The following is a 22,275-nucleotide window of genomic DNA, read 5'->3' as shown; positions in this document are numbered from 1 at the left end:
TTTTTGGATTAAAAGCATCATCAGATTGGCTTACGAGACTGCCGGACGGCAGCCTCCCGAAAGAATCACAGCTCATTCCACTAGGGCTGTGGCTTCCACATGGGCCTTCAAGAACGAGGCTTCTGTTGATCAGATATGTAGGGCAGCGACTTGGTCTTCACTGCACACTTTTACCAAATTTTACAAGTTTGATACTTTTGCTTCTTCTGAGGCTATTTTTGGGAGAAAGGTTTTGCAAGCCGTGGTGCCTTCCATTTAGGTGACCTGATTTGCTCCCTCCCTTCATCCGTGTCCTAAAGCTTTGGTATTGGTTCCCACAAGTAAGGATGACGCCGTGGACCGGACACACCTATGTTGGAGAAAACAGAATTTATGTTTACCTGATAAATTTCTTTCTCCAACGGTGTGTCCGGTCCACGGCCCGCCCTGGTTTTTTAATCAGGTCTGATAATTTATTTTCTTTAACTACAGTCACCACGGTACCATATGGTTTCTCCTATGCAAATATTCCTCCTTAACGTCGGTCGAATGACTGGGGTAGGCGGAGCCTAGGAGGGATCATGTGACCAGCTTTGCTGGGCTCTTTGCCATTTCCTGTTGGGGAAGAGAATATCCCACAAGTAAGGATGACGCCGTGGACCGGACACACCGTTGGAGAAAGAAATTTATCAGGTAAACATAAATTCTGTTTTTACTTAAAATAATTCTTTTTTACATTGTTTGGCTTCTTAAAAGCTTTTATGTATCATTTTTTTTCTAGAACAGCCTTAAAAGGATGTTGGATTAATATTTTATTTTCATTTATCTGGTGATCTTTATAATAACTTGCTAACATCCTATGTAGGTTGATAGACTGATTTTATTTCTCTTGTAAGGTGTATCCAGTCCACGGATCATCCATTACTTGTGGGATATTCTCCTTCCCAACAGGGAGTTGCAAGAGGATCACCCACAGCAGAGCTGTCTATATAGCTCCTCCCTTAACTGCCATATCCAGTCATTCTCTTGCAACTCTCGACAAGCATGGAAGTAGTAAGAGAGAAGTGGTGTAACATAGTTGTTTTTTACTTCAATCAAAAGTTTGTTATTTTAAATGGTACCGGAGTTGTACTATTTTTGTCCCAGGCAGAAATAGAAGAAGAATCTGCCTGTGATCTCTCTGATCTTAGCAGGTTGTAACTAAGATCCATTGCTGTTCTCACACATAACTGAAGAGAGAGGTAACTTCAGCTGGGGAATGGCGTGCAGGTTATCCTGCTATGAGGTATGTGCAGTTAATTTTTTTTTCTAGAGATGTAAATGCTAGAAAATGCTGCTGATACCAGATTTATGTAAGGTAAGCCTGAATACAGTGATTTAATAGCGACTGGTATCATGCTTACTTGCAGAGGTAATACTCTTATAGATTTTCAATATAAAACGTTTGCTGACATGTTTAAACGTTTTTATATATGCTTTGGTGATAAAACTTTATTGGGGCCTAGTTTTTTTCCACATGGCTGGCTTAAATTTGCCTAGAAACAGTTTCCTTAGGCCTCTCACTGTGTAGACATGAGTGGGAGGGGCCTATTTTAGCGCTTAATTGCGCAGTAACTTTTACAGACTAAGACATCCAGCTTCCCTCAAGAAGTCTCCTGAATGCTATAGACCTCTCTAAAGGGCTTTTAAGCTTTCCAAAGTCGTTTGTATGGCAAGGTAGGGCCACAGCAGTGCTGTGGCAGGTTGTTGTGACTGTTAAAAAAAACGTCTATATCGTTTTTTTTTTATCCGTTTTTTAAACTAAGGGGTTAATCATCCATTTGCAAGTGGGTGCAATGCTCTGTTAGCTTATTATACACACTGTAAACATTTTGTTTGATTTACTGCTTTTTTTCACTGTTTTTCAAATTCTGACCTTTTTTATTTTTCTTAAAGGCACAGTACCGTTTTTATTTTTTGCTTGTTAACTTGCTTTAAAGTGTTTTCCAAGCTTGCTGGTCTCATTGCTAATCTGTTTAAACATGTTTTCATAGAGGAAACTCCTTGTTCATTATGTTTAGAACCCATGGTGGAACCCCCTCTTAGAATGTGTACCAAATGTACTGATTTCACTTTAAGTAATAAAGACCATATTCTGTCTTTAAAAAATTTATCACCAGAGGAATCTGACGAGGGGGAAGTTATGCCGACTAACTCGCCCCACGTGTCAGACCCTTTGACTCCCGCTCAAGGGACTCATGCTCAAATGGCGCCAAGTACATCTAGTGCGCCCATGGTGTTTACTTTACAAGACATGGCGGCAGTCATGGATAATACACTGTCAGCGGTATTATCCAGACTACCTGGGTTACGAGGAAAGCGAGACAGCTCTGGAGTTAGAAGAAATACAGAGCATACTGACGCTTTAATAGCTATGTCTGATACTCCCTCACAATATGCAGAAGCTGAGGAAGGAGAGCTTCTTTCTGTGGGTGATGTTTTCTGACTCAGGGAAGAGAATGCAGCCTGATTCTGATATGTAAAACATTTTGAACACCTCCGCGTATTGCTAAGGGAAGTTTTAGCTGCTCTGAATGACTGTGATACAATTGCAGTGCCAGAGAAATTGTGTAGATTGGATAAATACTATGCAGTGCCGGTGTGCACTGATGTTTTTCCAATACCTAAAAGGTTTACAGAAATTATTACTAAGGAATGGGATAGACCAGGTGTGCCGTTTTCTCCCCCTCCTATTTTTAAGAAAATGTTTCCGATAGATGCCGCCACACGGGACTTATGGCAGACAGTACCTAAGGTGGAGGGAGCAGTTTCTACCCTAGCTAAGCGTACTACTATCCCTGTCGAGGACAGTTGTGCTTTCTCAGATCCAATGGATAAAAAATTAGAGGGTTACCTTAAGAAAATGTTTATTCAACAAGGTTTTATTCTGCAGCCCCTTGCATGCATTGCCCCAGTCACTGCTGCTGCGGCTTTCTGGTTTGAGTCTCTTGAAGATGCTTTACAGGTAGAAACTCCATTGGATGACATACTTGACAAGATTAGAGCACTTAAGCTAGCCAATTCTTTTGTTTCTGATGCCATTGTTCATTTGACTAAACTAACGGCTAAGAATTCTGGTCTTGCTATTCAGGCGCGCAGGGCGCTATGGCTTAAATCGTGGTCAGCTGACGTTACTTCAAAGTCTAAGCTGCTTAACATTCCCTTCAAGGTGCAAACCCTATTCGGGCCTGGTTTGAAGGAGATCATTTCTGATATCACTGGAGGAAAAGGTCATGCCCTTCCTCAGGATAGGTCCAAAGCAAGGGCCAAACAGACTAATTTTCGTGCCTTTCGGAACTTCAAGGCGAGTGCGGCATCAACTTCCTCTAATGCAAAACAAGGGGGAACTTTTGCCCAGTCCAAGTCGGTCTGGAGACCGAACCAGACCTGGAACAAAGGTAAGCAGGCCAAAAAGCCTGCTGCTGCCTCTAAGACAGCATGAAGGATCGGCCCCCTATCCGGTAACGGATCTAGTAGGGGGCAGACTTTCGCTCTTCGCCCAGGCTTGGGCAAGAGATGTCCAGTATCCCTGGGCGTTGGAAATTGTATCCCATATCTTCTGGACTTCAGAGCTTCTCCTCCAAAAGGGAGATTTCACCTTTCACAATTATCTGCAAACCAGATAAAGAGAGAGGCATTCTTACACTGTGTTCAAGACCTCCTAGTTATGGGAGTGATCCATCCAGTTCCAAAGGAGGAACAGGGACAGGGATTTTACTCAAATCTGTTCGTGGTTCCCAAAAAAGAGGGAACATTCAGACCAGTTTTAGATCTCAAGATCTTAAACAAATTCCTCAGAGTCCCATCATTCAAGATGGAGACTATTCGTACCATCCTACCTATGATCCAGGAGAGTCAATACATGACTACAGTGGATTTAAAGGATGCTTATCTTCACATTCCGATACACAAAGATCATCATCGGTTTCTCAGGTTTGCCTTCCTGAACAGGCATTACCAGTTTGTAGCTCTTCCCTTTGGGTTAGCTACAGCCCCAAGAATCTTTACGAAGGTTCTGGGGTCACTTCTGGCGGTCCTAAGACCGCAGGGCATTGCAGTGGCCCCTTATTTAGACGACATTCTGATACAGGCGTCAAATTTCCAAATTGCCAAGTCTCATACGGACATAGTCCTGGCATTTCTGAGGTCGCATGGGTGGAAGGTGAACGAAGAAAAGAGTTCTCTATCCCCTCTCACAAGAGTCTCCTTTCTGGGAACTCTAATAGATTCTGTAGAAATGAGGATTTACCTGACAGAGTCCAGGTTATCAAAACTTCTAAATTCCTGCCGTGTTTTTTATTCCACTTCTCGCCCTTCGGTGGCTCAGTGTATGGAAGTAATCGGCTTAATGGTAGCGGCAATGGACATAGTGCCGTTTGCACGCCTACATCTCAGACCGCTGCAACTATGCATGCTCAGTCAGTGGAATGGGGATTACACAGATTTGTCCCCTCTACTAAATCTGGATCAAGAGACCAGGAATTCTCTTTGGTGGCTATCTCAGGTCCATCTGTCCAAAGGTATGACCTTTTGCAGGCCAGATTGGACAATTGTAACGACAGATGCCAGCCTTTTAGGCTGGGGGGCAGTCTGGAACTCCCTGAAGGCTCAGGGATCTTGGACTCAGGAGGAGACATTCCTTCCAATAAACATTCTGGAACTAAGAGCGATATTAAATGCTCTTCAGGCTTGGCCTCAGCTAGCGACAATGAGGTTCATCAGGTTTCAGTCGGACAACATCACGACTGTGGCTTACATCAACCATCAAGGGGGAACAAGGAGTTCCCTAGCGATGTAAGAAGTCTCAAAGATAATTCGCTGGGCAGAGATTCGCTCTTGCCACCTATCAGCTATCCATATCCCAGGTGTGGAGAACTGGGAGGCGGATTTTCTAAGTCATCGGACTTTTCATCCGGGGGAGTGGGAACTCCATCAGGAGGTGTTTGCACAATTGATTCATCGTTGGGGCAAACCAGAACTGGATCTCATGGCGTCTCGCCAGAACGCCAAATTTCCTTGCTACGGATCCAGGTCCAGGGATCCCAAGGCGACGCTGATAGATGCTCTAGCAGCACCTTGGTCTTTCAACCTGGCTTATGTGTTTCCACCGTTTCCTCTGCTCCCTCGTCTGATTGCCAAAATCAAGCAGGAGAGAGCATCGGTGATCTTGATAGCACCTGCGTGGCCACGCAGGACTTGGTATGCAGATCTGGTGGACATGTCATCCTTTCCACCATGGACTCTACCGGTGAGTCATGACCTTCTACTTCAGGGTCCTTTCAACCATCCAAATCTAATTTCTCTGAGACTGACTGCCTGGAGATTGAACGCTTGATTTCTCTTGTTAAGTGTATTCAGTCCACGGGTCATCCATTACTTATGGGATATATTCCCTTCCCAACAGGAAGTTGCAAGAGGATCACCCAAGCAGAGCTGCTATATAGCTCCTCCCCTCACATGTCATACCCAGTCATTCTCTTGCAACCCTCAACTAGATAGGAGGTCGTGAGAGGACTGTGGTGTTTTATACTTAGTTTATTTCTTCAATCAAAAGTTTGTTATTTTAAATGGCACCGGAGTGTGCTGTTTTTTCTCAGGCAGTATTTGGAAGAAGAATCTGCCTGCGTTTTCTATGATCTTAGCAGAAGTAACTAAGATCCACTGGCTGTTCTCGCACATTCTGAGGAGTGGGGTAACTTCAGAAAGGGAATAGCGTGCGGGGTCTCCTGCAAATAAGGTATGTGCAGTAAATTATTTTTCTAAGGAATGGAATTGACTAAGAAAATACTGCTGATACCGATGTAATGTAAGTAAAGCCTTTAATGCAGTGAATGCGACTGGCATCAGGCTGATTAAAATATATACAGTAAAGTAATTTTCTAAGGAATGGAATTTGACTAAGAAAATGCTATTAATACTGAAGTGATATAATAAGCCTTAAATGCAGTAGAAGGACTGGTATCAGGCTTATCAATAGAGATACATACTCTTTAAAAAAGGATGTTTAAAACGTTTGCTGGCATGTTTAATCGTTTTGTGAGGTACATTGGTGATAAAACTTATTGGGGCATAAATTTTTTCCACATGGCTGACTTGTATTTCTGCATAGAAACAGTTAACTGAAACTCCCAATGTTGTAATAATGAGTGGGAGGGGCCTATTTTAGCGCTTTTTTTGCGCAGTAAAAATTCTGTCTCAGTCTTCCTGCTTCTTCCTGCATGACCCAGGACGTCTCTAGAGAGCTCAGGGGACTTCAAAAGTCATTTTGAGGGAGGTTATCAGTCACAGCAGACCTGTGACAGTGTGTTTGACTGTGTTAAAAAACGTTTTGTTTTTTTTCTCTATTATATCCGTTTTGGGTATTAAGGGGTTAATCATCCATTTGCAAGTGGGTACAATGCTCTGCTAACTTAATACATTTACTGTGAAAATTTGGTTGCTATAACTGATTTGGTTCATTGTTATTTCAACTGTGACAGTTTTTTTGTGCTTCTTAAAGGCATAGTAGCGTTTTTCTATATTGCTTGTAAAATTATTTACAGTGTTTTCCAAGTCTGCTAGTCTTATTGCTAGTCTGTTTAAACATGTCTGACACAGATGAATCTGTTTGTTCACTATGTTTGAAGGCCAGTGTGGAGCCCCATAGAAATATGTGTACTAAATGTATTGATTTCACTTTAAATAATAAAGGTCAGTCTTTATCTATAAAGGAATTATCACCAGACAACGAGGGGGAAGTTATGCCAACTAACTCTCCTCACGTGTCGGTACCTTCGCCTCCCGCTCAGGAGGCGCGTGATATTGGGGCGCCAAGTGCATCAGGGACGCCCATACAAATCACTTTACAAGACATGGCTACTATTATGAATAATACCCTGACAGAAGTATTATCTAAATTGCCAGAATTAAGAGGCAAGCGCGATTGCTCTGGGATAAGAACAGAGCGCGCTGGTGCTATGAGAGCCATGTCCGATACTGCGTCACAGTTTGCAGAACATGAGGACGGAGAGCTTCATTCTGTGGGTGACGGATCTGATCCAGGGAAACCGGATTCAGAGATCTCTAATTTTAAATTTAAGCTTGAGAACCTCCGTGTATTGCTAGGGGAGGTTTTAGCGGCTCTGAATGACTGTAACACAGTTGCAATTCCAGAGAAATTATGTAGGCTGGATAGATACTATGCAGTACCGGTGTGTAATCACGTTTTTCCTATACCTAAAAGGCTTACAGAAATTATTAGCAAGGAGTGGGATAGACCTGGTTTGCCCTTTAACCCAGCTCCTATATTTAGGAAAATGTTTCCAATAGACGCCACTACACAAGACTTATGGCAGACGGTCCCTAAGGTGGAGGGAGCAGTTTCTACTTTAGCTAAGCGTACCACTATCCCGGTGGAGGATAGTTGTGCCTTTTCGGATCCAATGGATAAAAAATTAGAAGGTTACCTTAAGAAAATGTTTGTTCAACAAGGTTTTATCTTACAGCCCCTTGCATGCATTGCACCTGTCACTGCTGCTGCGGCATTCTGGTTTGAGTCTCTAGAAGAGGCCATTCACTCAGCTCCATTGGATGAAATTATGGACAAGCTTAAAGCACTTAAGCTAGCTAATGCATTTGTTTCTGATGCCATTGTACAATTAACTAAACTAACGGCTAAGAACTCCGGATTCGCCATCCAGGCGCGCAGAGCGCTATGGCTTAAATCCTGGTCAGCTGACGTGACTTCTAAATCTAAATTGCTTAATATTCCTTTCAAGGGGCAAACCTTATTCGGGCCCGGCTTGAAAGAAATTATCGCTGACATTACTGGAGGTAAGGGTCATACTCTTCCTCTGGACAGGGCCAAATCAAAGGCCAAACAGTCTAATTTTCGTGCCTTTCGAAACTTCAAGGCAGGAGTAACGTCAACTTCCTCCGCCCCAAAACAGGAAGGAACTGTTGCTCGTTACAGACAGGCCTGGAAAACTAACCAGTCCTGGAACAAGGGCAAGCAGGCCAGAAAGCCTGCTACTGCCCCTAAGACAGCATGAAGGGATGGCCCCCTATCCGGAAACGGATCTAGTGGGGGGCAGACTTTCTCTCTTCGCCCAGGCGTGGGCAAGAGATGTCCAGGATCCCTGGGCGTTGGAGATCATATCTCAGGGATATCTTCTGGACTTCAAAGCTTCTCCTCCTCAAGGGAGATTTCATCTTTCAAGGTTATCAGAAAACCAGATAAAGAAAGAGGCATTCCTACGCTGCGTACAAGACCTCCTAGTAATGGGGGTGATCCACCCAGTTCCGCGGACGGAGCAAGGACAGGGATTTTATTCAAATCTGTTCGTGGTTCCCAAGAAAGAGGGTACCTTCAGACCAATTTTGGACCTAAAGATCTTAAACAAATTCCTAAGAGTTCCATCATTCAAAATGGAAACTATTCGGACTATCCTACCCATGATCCAAGAGGGTCAGTACACGACCACGGTGGATTTAAAGGATGCCTACCTTCACATACCGATTCACAAAGATCATCATCGGTTCCTAAGATTTGCCTTTCTAGACAGGCATTACCAATTTGTAGCTCTCCCCTTCGGGTTGGCTACGGCTCCGAGAATCTTTACAAAGGTGCTGGGCTCTCTTCTGGCGGTTCTAAGACCGCGAGGCATAGCGGTGGCTCCGTATCTAGACGACATCCTGATACAGGCGTCAAGCTTTCAGATTGCCAAGTCTCATACAGAGATAGTTCTGGCATTTCTGAGGTCGCATGGGTGGAAGGTGAACGTGGAAAAGAGTTCTCTATCACCACTCACAAGAGTCTCCTTCCTAGGGACTCTGATAGATTCTGTAGAAATGAAAATTTACCTGACGGAGGCCAGGTTATCAAAACTTTTAAATGCTTGCCGTGTCCTTCATTCCATTCCACGCCCGTCAGTGGCTCAGTGCATGGAAGTAATCGGCTTAATGGTAGCGGCAATGGACATAGTGCCATTTGCGCGCCTGCATCTCAGACCGCTGCAATTGTGCATGCTAGGTCAGTGGAATGGGGATTACTCAGATTTGTCACCCCTACTAAATCTGGATCAAGAGACCAGAGATTCTCTTCTCTGGTGGCTATCTCAGGTCCATCTGTCCAAAGGTATGACCTTTCGCAGGCCAGATTGGACAATTGTAACGACAGATGCCAGCCTTTTAGGCTGGGGGGCAGTCTGGAACTCCCTGAAGGCTCAGGGATCTTGGACTCAGGAGGAGACATTCCTTCCAATAAACATTCTGGAACTAAGAGCGATATTAAATGCTCTTCAGGCTTGGCCTCAGCTAGCGACAATGAGGTTCATCAGGTTTCAGTCGGACAACATCACGACTGTGGCTTACATCAACCATCAAGGGGGAACCAGGAGCTCCCTAGTGATGTTAGAAGTCTCAAAGATAATTCGCTGGGCAGAGTCTCACTCTTGCCACTTGTCAGCGATCCACATCCCAGGCGTGGAGAACTGGGAGGCGGACTTTCTAAGTCGTCAGACTTTTCATCCGGGGGAGTGGGAACTCCATCCGGAGGTGTTTGCTCAACTGGTCCATCGTTGGGGCAAACCAGAACTGGATCTCATGGCGTCTCGCCAGAACGCCAAACTTCCTTGTTACGGATCCAGGTCCAGGGACCCGGGAGCGACGCTAATAGATGCTCTAGCAGCCCCTTGGTTCTTCAACATGGCTTATGTGTTTCCACCGTTTCCTCTGCTACCTCGACTGATTGCCAAGATCAAGCAGGAGAGAGCATCGGTGATTCTGATAGCGCCTGCGTGGTCACGCAGGACCTGGTATGCAGACCTAGTGGACATGTCGTCCTGTCCACCATGGACTCTACCTTTGAGGCAAGACCTTCTAATACAAGGTCCTTTCAATCATCCAAATCTAATTTCTCTGAGACTGACTGCATGGAGATTGAACGCTTGATCCTATCAAAGCGTGGCTTCTCCGAGTCAGTTATTGATACCTTAATACAGGCACGAAAGCCTGTTACCAGGAAAATCTACCATAAGATATGGCGTAAATACCTGTATTGGTGCGAATCCAAGAGTTACTCATGGAGTAAGGTTAGGATTCCTAGGATATTGTCCTTTCTCCAAGAGGGTTTGGAAAAAGGCTTATCAGCTAGTTCTGTAAAGGGACAGATTTCTGCTCTGTCTATTCTTTTGCACAAGCGTCTGGCAGAAGTTCCAGACGTCCAGGCTTTTTGTCAGGCTTTGGCTAGAATTAAGCGTGTGTTTAAAACTGTTGCTCCTCCGTGGAGCTTAAACTTGGTTCTTAAAGTTCTTCAAGGAGTCCCGTTTGAACCCCTTCATTCCATTGATATTAAACTTTTATCTTGGAAAGTTCTGTTTTTGATGGCTATTTCCTCGGCTCGAAGAGTCTCGGAGTTATCCACCTTACATTGTGATTCTCCTTATCTGATTTTCCATTCAGACAAGGTGGTTCTGCGTACTAAACCTGGGTTTTTACCTAAGGTAGTCTCTAACAGGAATATCAATCAGGAGATTGTTGTTCCATCATTATGTCCTAATCCTTCTTCAAAGAAGGAACGACTTTTGCATAATCTGGACGTAGTCCGTGCCATGAAATTCTATTTACAGGCAACTAAAGATTTTCGTCAAACTTCTTCCCTGTTTGTCGTTTACTCTGGACAGAGGAGAGGTCAAAAAGCTTCGGCAACCTCTCTCTCCTTTTGGCTTCGGAGCATAATACGTTTAGCCTATGAGACTGCTGGACAGCAGCCCCCTGAAAGAATTACAGCTCATTCCACTAGAGCTGTGGCTTCCACCTGGGCCTTTAAGAATGAGGCCTCTGTTGAACAGATTTGCAAGGCTGCGACTTGGTCTTCGCTTCACACCTTTTCAAAATTTTACAAATTTGACACTTTTGCTTCTTCGGAGGCTGTTTTTGGGAGAAAGGTTCTACAGGCAGTGGTTCCTTCCGTTTAAGTTCCTGCCTTGTCCCTCCCATCATCCGTGTACTTAGCTTTGGTATTGGTATCCCATAAGTAATGGATGACCCGTGGACTGAATACACTTAACAAGAGAAAACCATAATTTATGCTTACCTGATAAATTTATTTCTCTTGTAGTGTATTCAGTAGTGTATTCAGTCCACGGCCCGCCCTGTCTTTTTTTAAGGCAGATCTAAATTTTAATTAATACTCCAGTCACCACTGCACCCTATGCTTTCTCCTTTCTCGGCTTGTTTCGTTCGAATGACTGGATATGACATGTGAGGGGAGGAGCTATATAGCAGCTCTGCTTGGGTGATCCTCTTGCAACTTCCTGTTGGGAAGGGAATATATCCCAAGTAATGGATGACCCGTGGACTGAATACACTACAAGAGAAATAAATTTATCAGGTAAGCATAAATTATGTTTTTATCAAAGCGTGGCTTCTCAGAGTCAGTCATTGATACCTTAATTCAGGCACGAAAGCCTGTCACCAGGAAATCTATCATAAGATTTGGCGTACATATCTTTATTGGTGTGAATCCAAGGGTTACTCATGGAGTAAAGTCAGGATTCACAGGATATTATCTTTTCTCCAAGAAGGTTTGGAGAAAGGATTGTCAGCTAGTTCCTTAAAAGGACAGATTTCTGCTTTGTCTATTCTTTTGCACAAGCGTCTGGCGGATGTTCCAGACGTTCAGGCATTTTGTCAGGCTTTAGTTAGAATCAAGCCTGTGTTTAAACCTGTTGCTCCGCCATGGAGTTAAAATTTGGTTCTTAAAGTTCTTCAAGGGGTTCCGTTTGAAGCTCTTCATTCCATAGATATCAAACTTTTGTCTTGGAAAGTTCTATTTTTGGTAGCTATTTTCTCGGCTCGTAGAGTTTCCGAGTTAGCTGCCTTACAATGTGATTCCCCTTATCTGATTTTCCATGCAGATAAGGTAGTTTTGCGTACCAAACCTGGGTTTTTACCTAAGGTGGTATCTAATAAGAATATCAATCAGGAGATTGTTGTTCCGTCATTGTGTCCTAATCCTTCTTCAAAGAAGGAACGTCTATTACATAATCTTGACGTGGTTCGTGCTTTAAAGTATTATCTACAAGCTACTAAAGATTTTCGTCAAACATCTGTTTTGTTTGTTGTCTACTCTGGACAGAGGAGAGGCCAAAAGGCTTCGGCAACTTCTCTTTCGTTTTGGCTAAGGAGTATAATACGCTTAGCTTATGAGACTGCTGGCCAGCAGCCTCCTGAAAGGATTACAGCTCATTCTACTAGAACTGTGGCTTCCACATGGGCCTTTAAAAATGAGGCTTCTGTTGAACAGATTTGCAAGGCGGCGACTTAGTCTTCGCTTCATACCTTTTCAAAATTCTATAAATTTGATACTTTTGCTTCTTCGGCGGCTATTTTTGGGAGAAAGGTTTTACAGGCAGTGGTACCTTCCGTTTAAGTACCTGCCTTGTCCCTCCCTTCATCCGTGTACTTTAGCTTTGGTATTGGTATCCCACAAGTAATGGATGATCCGTGGACTGGATACACCTTATAAGAGAAAACATAATTTATGCTTACCTGATAAATTTATTTCTCTTGTGGTGTATCCAGTCCACGGCCCGCCCTGTCATTTTAAGGCAGGTATTTTTTATCTTTAAACTACAGTCACCACTGCACCCTATGGTTTCTCCTTTCTCTTGCTTGTCTTCGGTCGAATGACTGGATATGGCAGTTAAGGGAGGAGCTATATAGACAGCTCTGCTGTGGGTGATCCTCTTGCAACTTCCTGTTGGGAAGGAGAATATCCCACAAGTAATGGATGATCCGTGGACTGGATACACCACAAGAGAAATGAATTTATCAGGTAAGCTTAAATTATGTTTATAGCTATCTAATTTTTGCTCATTTTAACCAATTCCTAAGGTACCTTATGTTGCTGGAAAATAGCTCTGGAACACCACACAAAATTGAACTGGAATGCAGGAAATAAAGATATGATCTGCCTCGCAGCTATGAAATGTTTGAGTCCTTCTCACTCAAGTGTTTCATTTGTCTGCAAAAACTCTGGAGTATTTCAGATATATTGACATTAAAGTGTTCTAAAGTGGTTATGTGAACTTGCACAATTAAATGTGGGAGCCTCTGGAACAAAACTACTACCAGTTATTTTAGCTCAGGAAATAATGACAATTAAGGCTCAAGCAATTGTAAAACATTCTGTGTTTCTCAATTCTAGTCCTCGGGTACCTGTAATAGTTATTGAACAATGGGGAGTTAACCATTTTGAATGGAGTACAGAAAAGCAAAAAGGTAGATACTTAAAATCTAGTCTTTTAGAGATATTTGAGAATTGGAGTTGAGTATCAAAATTTCTAATACCTCTTCTCTTTTTTTTCTGATATAGAATTGATTTTTTGACGCCTATATTATTTTATTAATTAAACCTCAAAACTGTTTAAGTACTAGAGCCTAATAAATTGAATCCAGAAACTATTGTGATATAACTATTTTTTTTCTTGGAGTTAAGGCTTTTCAAGAATAACAAGCTGAACAGCTTTAGACCAGAGTGTCTTTCAGTAATGTGCTGTATATGTCTATATATGTATTACAGGTTTAATGGATGAATTCAATGAGTGGTTGTCGAAGGGAAAGAATCTGCTACTCGGTCACCTGTTGCGCTTCATGACACACCTCATATTGTTCTTCCGAACACTGGGTTTGCAAACTAAGGTAGTGTGTGTCTTGAATAAATAAGAATAATCAAGCAAGGATTAGCAATACTGAGACAAAGCTTTTGCAGTTTCTAGAGTTATGACCCTCTGTAATGCTAAAACATTTAGTGTGAAGATGTTAAATATATAGTTACAGTCAGCTCCAAGCAGCAATGCACTGTTAATCCTGAGCTGAACACAACTGTTACCAGCTACGCACACATTTCTTGTATTTGCCTTACTAACCCATGTTCAGTTCAGTATTGTCAGTGCATTGACACTCCAGAGTTGACTTTAACTATGTGTTTAAACCCCTTTTGTAGTGGTTAAACACAGTTATATGCATGTAATCATACAATTTGAAAATGTTCTAGCCCTTAAGATTATTTTTCTAATTCATGCTTTCTGTTTTTTTGCTGCATTTTTAACCCCTTAATGACCAACAACATAACCTGTACGTTGTTGGTCTTATATGGGGGTGCCACTTTTAATAGCACGGTGTCGCTGCCAGCGGCGAGACCACGCTATTTTAACAAGCCTTCAAGACAGGATTGGGGTAATGCTGTGTTCATGTAATCCTCTTGAGTAAGAGTATTGGTAGCTGTTAGCTGCTGGAGGTCGCAGGGTAGTCCCTGTTATCCCTCCAGCAATCTATGCTAACCCCCACCTGGTAACTAGGGTTACGTTTACTCTGCTTTCCTTTCATCTTAGGTCCCTGCCAGACGTCTGATGAAGCTGACAGACCTGAAAGTGCTGTGACTGCTCGACAGCAGAAGACCCTGGAGGGTGTCTTTTGGATTTTATTATTTGATTTAACAAAGGATCATCAACATAAATTAAGGTCACAGTGCGACACTTTTACTCCCTCAGAGAGGGTCTGGGGACATAGTTATATCTGTTTCTTCAGGATATCCTTCTACTGAGAGCAGATAATTTGTCAGTGGGCCATATATAGGACTTTATCAGGTCCCTCCGGTGTTTCTACTGCACCGGAGCTCCTGTTGATGTGTCTGGGCTGCGGTAGGCTGCAATAAACGCTCCTCTTGAAAATCATGGAGCTTATTAGCCTTTGCAGGTGGAATTTGGGCAGATTACACAGGAGATAGAGCTCCTTGTATTTTTTTCTGTAAACCACAGGCAATATTTAGTGGGTGCTCAGTCGGTCCTTTCACACGTGTATTGTGATATGCATGCGTAATGTCCCCTATTGCGTTCCACTTATTATTGACCGATCCCATCATGACGGATCATCAGGACGCCAAGCGCTTAAAGGGACACTGAACCCACATTTTCTTCTGTTATGTGTGATCAGTCCACGGGTCATCATTACTTCTGGGATATAACTCCTCCCCAACAGGAAATGCAAGAGGATTCACCCAGCAGAGCTGCATATAGCTCCTCCCCTCTACGTCAGTCCCAGTCATTCTCTTGCACCCAACGACTAGATAGGATGTGTGAGAGGACTATGGTGATTATACTTAGTTTTTATGACTTCAATCAAAAGTTTGTTATTTTACAATAGCACCGGAGCGTGTTATTACTTCTCTGGCAGAGTTTGAAGAAGAATCTACCAGAGTTTTTTACTATGATTTTAACCGGAGTAGTTAAGATCATATTGCTGTTCTCGGCCATCTGAGGGAGGTAAAAGCTTCAGATCAGGGGACAGCGGGCAGATGAATCTGCATTGAGGTATGTAGCAGTTTTTATTTTCTGAATGGAATTGATGAGAAAATCCTGCCATACCGTTATAATGACATGTATGTATACACTTCAGTATTCTGGGGATGGTATTTCACCGGAACTACTCTGTTAAAGGTCACTAATCCTTTTAATAAGTATTTATCATGTTAAACGTTTTTGCTGGAATGTAGAATCGTTTACATTGCTGAGGTACTGAGTGAATAAATATTTGGGCATTATTTTCCACTTGGCAGTTGTTTGCTTTTAATTGTGACAGTTTCGTTTCTCTTCACTGCTGTGTATGAGAGGGAGGGGCCGTTTTTGGCGCTCTTTGCTACGCATCAAAAATTTCCAGTCAGCTACTCTTATATTTCCTGCATGATCCGGTTCATCTCTGACAGATCTCAGGGGGTCTTCAAACTTCTTTGGAGGGAGGTATATTCTCTCAGCAGAGCTGTGAGAATTTCATATTGACTGTGAATAAAAACGTTACTCTGTAATTTTTATGTCAAATTTAATTATTGTTATTTTACTAATGGGAACAAACCTTTGCTAAAAGTTGTGTTGTTTTAAAGTTTGATGCTATAACTGTTTTTCAGTTCATTATCTCAACTGTCATTTAATCGTTTAGTACCTCTTTGAGGCACAGTACGTTTTTGCTAAAAAAGATTATAACCAGGTTGCAAGTTATTGCTAGTGTGTTAAACATGTCTGACTCAGAGGAAGATACCTGTGTCATTTGTTCCAATGCCAAGGTGGAGCCCAATAGAAATTTATGTACTAACTGTATTGATGCTACTTTAAATAAAAGTCAATCTGTACAATGTGAACAAATTTCACCAAACTGCGAGGGGAGAGTTATGCCGACTAACTCGCCTCACGCGGCAGTACCTGCATCTCCCGCCCGGGAGGTGCGTGATATTTTGGCGCCTAATACATCTGGGCGGCCATTACAGATAACATTACATGATATGGCTACTGTTATGACTGAAGTTTTGTCTAAATTACCAGAACTAAGAGGCAAGCGTGATCACTCTGGGGTGAGAACAGAGTGCGCTGACAATACTAGGGCCATGTCTGATACTGCGTCACAGCTTGCAGAGCATGAGGACGGAGAGCTTCATTCTGTGGGTGACGGTTCTGATCCAAACAGATTGGATTCAGATATTTCAAATTTTAAATTTAAATTGGAGAACTTCCGTGTATTACTAGGGGAGGTCTTAGCAGCTCTCAATGATTGTAACACCGTTGCAATACCAGAGAAACTGTGCAGGTTGGATAAATACTTTGCGGTACCGGCGAGTACTGACGTTTTTCCTATACCTAAGAGATTAACTGAAATTGTTACTAAGGAGTGGGATAGACCCGGTGTGCCGTTCTCACCCCCTCCAATATTTAGAAAGATGTTTCCAATAGACGCCACCACTCGGGACTTATGGCAAACGGTCCCTAAGGTGGAGGGAGCAGTTTCTACTTTAGCTAAGCGTACCACTATCCCGGTAGAGGATAGCTGTGCTTTTTCAGATCCAATGGATAAAAAATTAGAGGGTTACCTTAAGAAAATGTTTGTTCAACAAGGTTTTATATTGCAACCCCTTGCATGTATCGCGCCGATTACGGCTGCGGCAGCATTTTGGATTGAGTCTCTGGAAGAGAACCTTAGTTCATCTACGCTAGACGACATTATGGACAGGCTTAGAGTCCTTAAACTAGCTAATTCATTCATTTCGGAGGCCGTAGTACATTTAACCAAACTTACGGCTAAGAATTCAGGATTCGCCATACAGGCACGTAGGGCGCTGTGGCTAAAATCCTGGTCAGCTGATGTTACTTCTAAGTCCAAATTACTTAATATACCTTTCAAGGGGCAGTCTTTATTTGGGCCCGGTTTGAAAGAAATTATCGCTGACATTACAGGAGGTAAGGGCCACGCCCTACCTCAAGACAAAGCCAAAGCTAAGGCTAGACAGTCTAATTTTCGTCCCTTTCGGAATTTCAAAGCAGGAGCAGCATCAACCTCCACTGCACCAAAACAGGAAGGAGCTGTTGCTCGTTACAGGCAAGGCTGGAAGCCTAACCAGTCCTGGAACAAGGGCAAACAGGCCAGGAAACCTGCTGCTGCCCCAAAGACAGCATGAACCGAGAGCCCCCGATCCGGGACCGGATCTAGTGGGGGGCAGACTTTCTCTCTTCGCCCAGGCCTGGGCAAGAGATGTTCAGGATCCCTGGGCGCTAGAGATCATATCTCAGGGATACCTTCTAGACTTCAAATTATCTCCCCCAAGAGGGAGATTTCATCTGTCAAGGTTGTCAACAAACCAGATAAAGAAAGAAGCGTTTCTACGCTGTGTACAAGATCTGTTATTAATGGGAGTGATCCATCCGGTTCCGCGGTCGGAACAAGGACAAGGGTTCTACTCAAACCTGTTTGTGGTTCCCAAAAAAGAGGGAACTTTCAGGCCAATCTTAGATTTAAAGATTCTAAACAAATTCCTAAGAGTTCCATCGTTCAAAATGGAAACTATTCGGACAATGTTACCCATGATCCAAAAGGGTCAGTACATGACCACAGTGGATTTAAAAGATGCTTACCTTCACATACCGATTCACAAAGATCATCACCGGTATCTACGGTTTGCCTTCCTAGACAGGCACTACCAGTTTGTAGCTCTTTCATTCGGATTGGCTACGGCCCCAAGAATCTTCACAAAGGTTCTGGGTGCCCTTCTGGCGGTACTAAGACCGCGAGGGATTTCGGTAGCTCCGTACCTAGACGACATTCTAATACAAGCTTCAAGCTTTCAAACTGCCAAGTCTCATACAGAGTTAGTTCTGGCATTTCTAAGGTCGCATGGATGGAAAGTGAACGAAAAGAAGAGTTCTCTTTTTCCTCTCACAAGAGTTCCATTCTTGGGGACTCTTATAGATTCTGTAGAAATGAAGATTTACCTGACAGAAGACAGGTTAACAAAGCTTCAAGATGCATGCCGTGTCCTTCATTCCATTCAACACCCGTCAGTAGCTCAATGCATGGAGGTGATCGGCTTAATGGTAGCGGCAATGGACATAGTACCTTTTGCACGCCTACACCTCAGACCGCTGCAATTGTGCATGCTAAGTCAGTGGAATGGGGATTACTCAGATTTGTCCCCTACTCTGAATCTGAATCAAGAGACCAGAAATTCTCTTCTATGGTGGCTTTATCGGCCACACCTGTCCAGGGGGATGCCATTCAGCAGGCCAGACTGGACAATTGTAACAACAGACGCCAGCCTACTAGGTTGGGGCGCTGTCTGGAATTCTCTGAAGGCTCAGGGATTATGGAATCAGGAGGAGAGTCTCCTTCCAATAAACATTCTGGAATTGAGAGCAGTTCTCAATGCCCTTCTGGCTTGGCCCCAATTAACAACTCGGGGGTTCATCAGGTTTCAGTCGGACAATATCACGACTGTAGCTTACATCAACCATCAGGGAGGGACAAGAAGCTCCCTAGCAATGATGGAAGTATCAAAGATAATTCGCTGGGCAGAGTCTCTCTCTTGCCACCTGTCAGCAATCCACATCCCGGGAGTGGAGAACTGGGAGGCGGATTTCTTGAGTCGCCAGACTTTTCATCCGGGAGAGTGGGAACTTCATCCGGAGGTCTTTGCCCAAATACTTCGACGTTGGGGCAAACCAGAGATAGATCTCATGGCGTCTCGCCAGAACGCCAAACTTCCTCACTACGGGTCCAGATCCAGGGATCCGGGAGCGGTTCTGATAGATGCTTTGACAGCACCTTGGAACTTCGGGATGGCTTATGTGTTTCCACCCTTCCCGCTGCTTCCTCGATTGATTGCCAAAATCAAACAGGAGAGAGCATCAGTGATTCTAATAGCGCCTGCATGGCCACGCAGGACTTGGTATGCAGATCTAGTGGACATGTCATCCTGTCCGCCTTGGTCTCTACCTCTAAGACAGGACCTTCTGATACAGGGTCCATTCAGACATCAAAATCTAACTTCTCTGAAACTGACTGCTTGGAAATTGAACGCTTGATTTTATCAAAACGTGGTTTTTCTGAGTCGGTTATTGATACCCTGATACAGGCTAGGAAGCCTGTTACCAGAAAGATTTACCATAAAATATGGCGTAAATACCTATACTGGTGCGAATCCAAACGTTACTCCTGGAGTAAGGTTAGGATCCCTAGGATATTGTCCTTTCTACAAGAAGGTTTAGAAAAGGGTTTATCAGCTAGTTCATTAAAGGGACAGATTTCAGCTCTGTCCATCTTGTTACACAGGCGTCTGTCAGAAAATCCAGACGTCCAGGCCTTTTGTCAGGCTTTAGCTAGGATCAAGCCTGTGTTTAAAGCTGTTGCTCCGCCATGGAGTTTAAACTTAGTTCTTAACGTTTTACAGGGTGTTCCGTTTGAACCCCTTCATTCCATTGATATAAAATTGTTATCTTGGAAAGTTCTATTTTTAATGGCTATTTCCTCGGCTCGAAGAGTCTCTGAGTTATCAGCCCTACATTGTGATTCTCCTTATCTGATCTTTCACTCAGACAAGGTAGTTCTACGTACTAAACCTGGGTTCTTACCTAAGGTAGTCACTAACAGGAATATCAATCAAGAGATTGTTGTTCCATCCTTGTGTCCAAATCCTTCTTCAAAGAAGGAACGTCTTCTACACAATCTAGATGTAGTTCGTGCCCTCAAGTTCTACTTGCAGGCAACTAAAGATTTTCGCCAAACTTCTTCCCTGTTTGTCGTTTATTCTGGACAGAGGAGAGGTCAAAAAGCTTCTGCTACCTCTCTCTCTTTTTGGCTTCGTAGCATAATACGTTTAGCCTATGAGACTGCTGGACAGCAGCCTCCTGAAAGAATTACAGCTCACTCCACTAGAGCTGTGGCTTCCACTTGGGCCTTTAAGAATGAGGCCTCTGTTGAACAGATTTGCAAGGCTGCAACTTGGTCTTCGCTTCATACTTTTTCCAAATTTTACAAATTTGACACTTTTGCTTCTTCGGAGGCTATTTTTGGGAGAAAGGTTCTTCAGGCAGTGGTTCCTTCTGTATAATGAGCCTGCCTATCCCTCCCGTCATCCGTGTACTTTTGCTTTGGTATTGGTATCCCAGAAGTAATGATGACCCGTGGACTGATCACACATAACAGAAGAAAACATAATTTATGCTTACCTGATAAATTCCTTTCTTCTGTTGTGTGATCAGTCCACGGCCCGCCCTGTTTTTAAGGCAGGTAAATATCTTTTAAATTATACTCCAGTCACCACTTCACCCTTGGTTACTCCTTTCTCGTTGATTCTTGGTCGAATGACTGGGACTGACGTAGAGGGGAGGAGCTATATGCAGCTCTGCTGGGTGAATCCTCTTGCATTTCCTGTTGGGGAGGAGTTATATCCCAGAAGTAATGATGACCCGTGGACTGATCACACAACAGAAGAAAGGAATTTATCAGGTAAGCATAAATTATGTTTTTTCTTTCGTGATTCAGATAGAGCATGCAATTTTAAGCAACTTTCTAATTAACTCCTTTTATCAAATTTTCTTCATTCTCTTGGTATATTTATTTGAAAAGCAGGAATGTAAGTTTAGATCCTGGCCCATTTTTTATGAACAACATGGGTTGTTCTTGCTGATTGGTGGATAAATTCACCCACTAATAAACAAGTGCTCTCCAGGGTACTGAACAAAAAATTGGCTGGCTCCTTAGCTTAGATGCCTTCCTTTTCAAATAAAGAAGAGAATGAAGATATTTATAATAGGAGTAAATTAGAAAGTTGCTTAAAATTGCATGCTCTATCTGAATCGCAAAAGAAAAAAATTGGGTTCAGTGTCCCTTTAACTGTCCTGCGAGTGTTAAGGGTTAAGCCTCCTTCCCGCAGCGGGTCAGGTATTTTCTATGCGCTTTTCTGTTAATGGCTTCTCCTACTTGAATTTGTCTCTTTGGTCAAAGTATGCGCAGCGGTTTCTTAGAGACAGGTTATGTCTCTCCCTCCAGCAGCGGCACCTCTATCTACACACGATAGGAGGAGGCTACCGCAGGCTGGTTATGGATTTCTGAGGCTTGAATCTGAGGTTACCCCTTCCTCTTGTAAGTGCACTTTGGTGGGATCGCTATGCACGCCAGTAGATCAGACATTTGCTGTTTGCGGCGCCATTTTAACTTATATGTGGCGGTGCATGATTTGGAACAGCTTTTTCCCGCCACTGGCAGTAGTTGTGGCATGTTTCTAAAGCCTGGTAAAGGTAGCGATCTGGCTAATGTTTTATTAGGGAGGATGTGTCTGTGTGTACATTTTTTCCTTATGTGTTATGCACTGTGTGGTTAAAATTATTTTCAGGTACTTCGTTCAGTACCGTTTTGCCTTCAGGATTTAATTTAATTTTAAACAGGATTCCCTGGTTTTTGGTGGTTGGTATTGCACCTTGTATAATACCATTATTCCTAAAAGCTGCATCAGATTCTCCCTTTCTGGTTTCTTCTTATGTGGTGAAGCATTTATTATATGGAGAATTATTAACCTATGTGGAGGTTTTTAATAATTTTTACTGTGGTTTATACATGTAATTCTACTGCAGAGCTACAGTGGGAATATTGTGTTATAAGTGTGTGTCACTAAATATACACAGGTGTAGAATTTTACTTTATAGTATATATCATATATACATTGGTACTCTGATAAATGCATTTTATTTTAAGTACAATTTAATCTCCATGCCTAGTATTTGTCCTGTTCTACAACACCATTCTTATGGTTATAACATTATTTATTGCACTGCCGCCTTTATTTATTTTTCCCATTCAACAGGAATTCCCTGTTGTCTGGTGCCATTTAGTGGCGGTCAAGGGTATTTTTTAAATTTAATGGAAGGGCAGTATTATTGCCTTTTTCCTTATCTCATAAGG

General features: G+C 43.0%; 1 protein-coding gene across 1 annotated transcript in view; it reads left to right on the top strand.

Annotated features, from left to right (window-relative positions):
* The window catches only part of NUP107 (nucleoporin 107), a 264,058-nt gene that overhangs the window by 109,637 nt on the left and 132,146 nt on the right, over positions 1-22,275 (top strand). The window contains exon 19 of the mRNA XM_053716825.1: positions 13,583-13,701. Coding sequence (XP_053572800.1) covers positions 13,583-13,701 — 119 coding nt within the window. The remainder of the gene's footprint in view (positions 1-13,582; positions 13,702-22,275) is intronic.

The sequence above is a fragment of the Bombina bombina genome, chromosome 6 (assembly GCF_027579735.1).
Source record: "Bombina bombina isolate aBomBom1 chromosome 6, aBomBom1.pri, whole genome shotgun sequence".
NCBI classification, from domain to species: domain Eukaryota; kingdom Metazoa; phylum Chordata; class Amphibia; order Anura; family Bombinatoridae; genus Bombina; species Bombina bombina.
The sequence above is the reverse complement of the archived record's forward strand: the minus strand, read 5'-3'. Positions and strand labels throughout refer to the sequence as shown.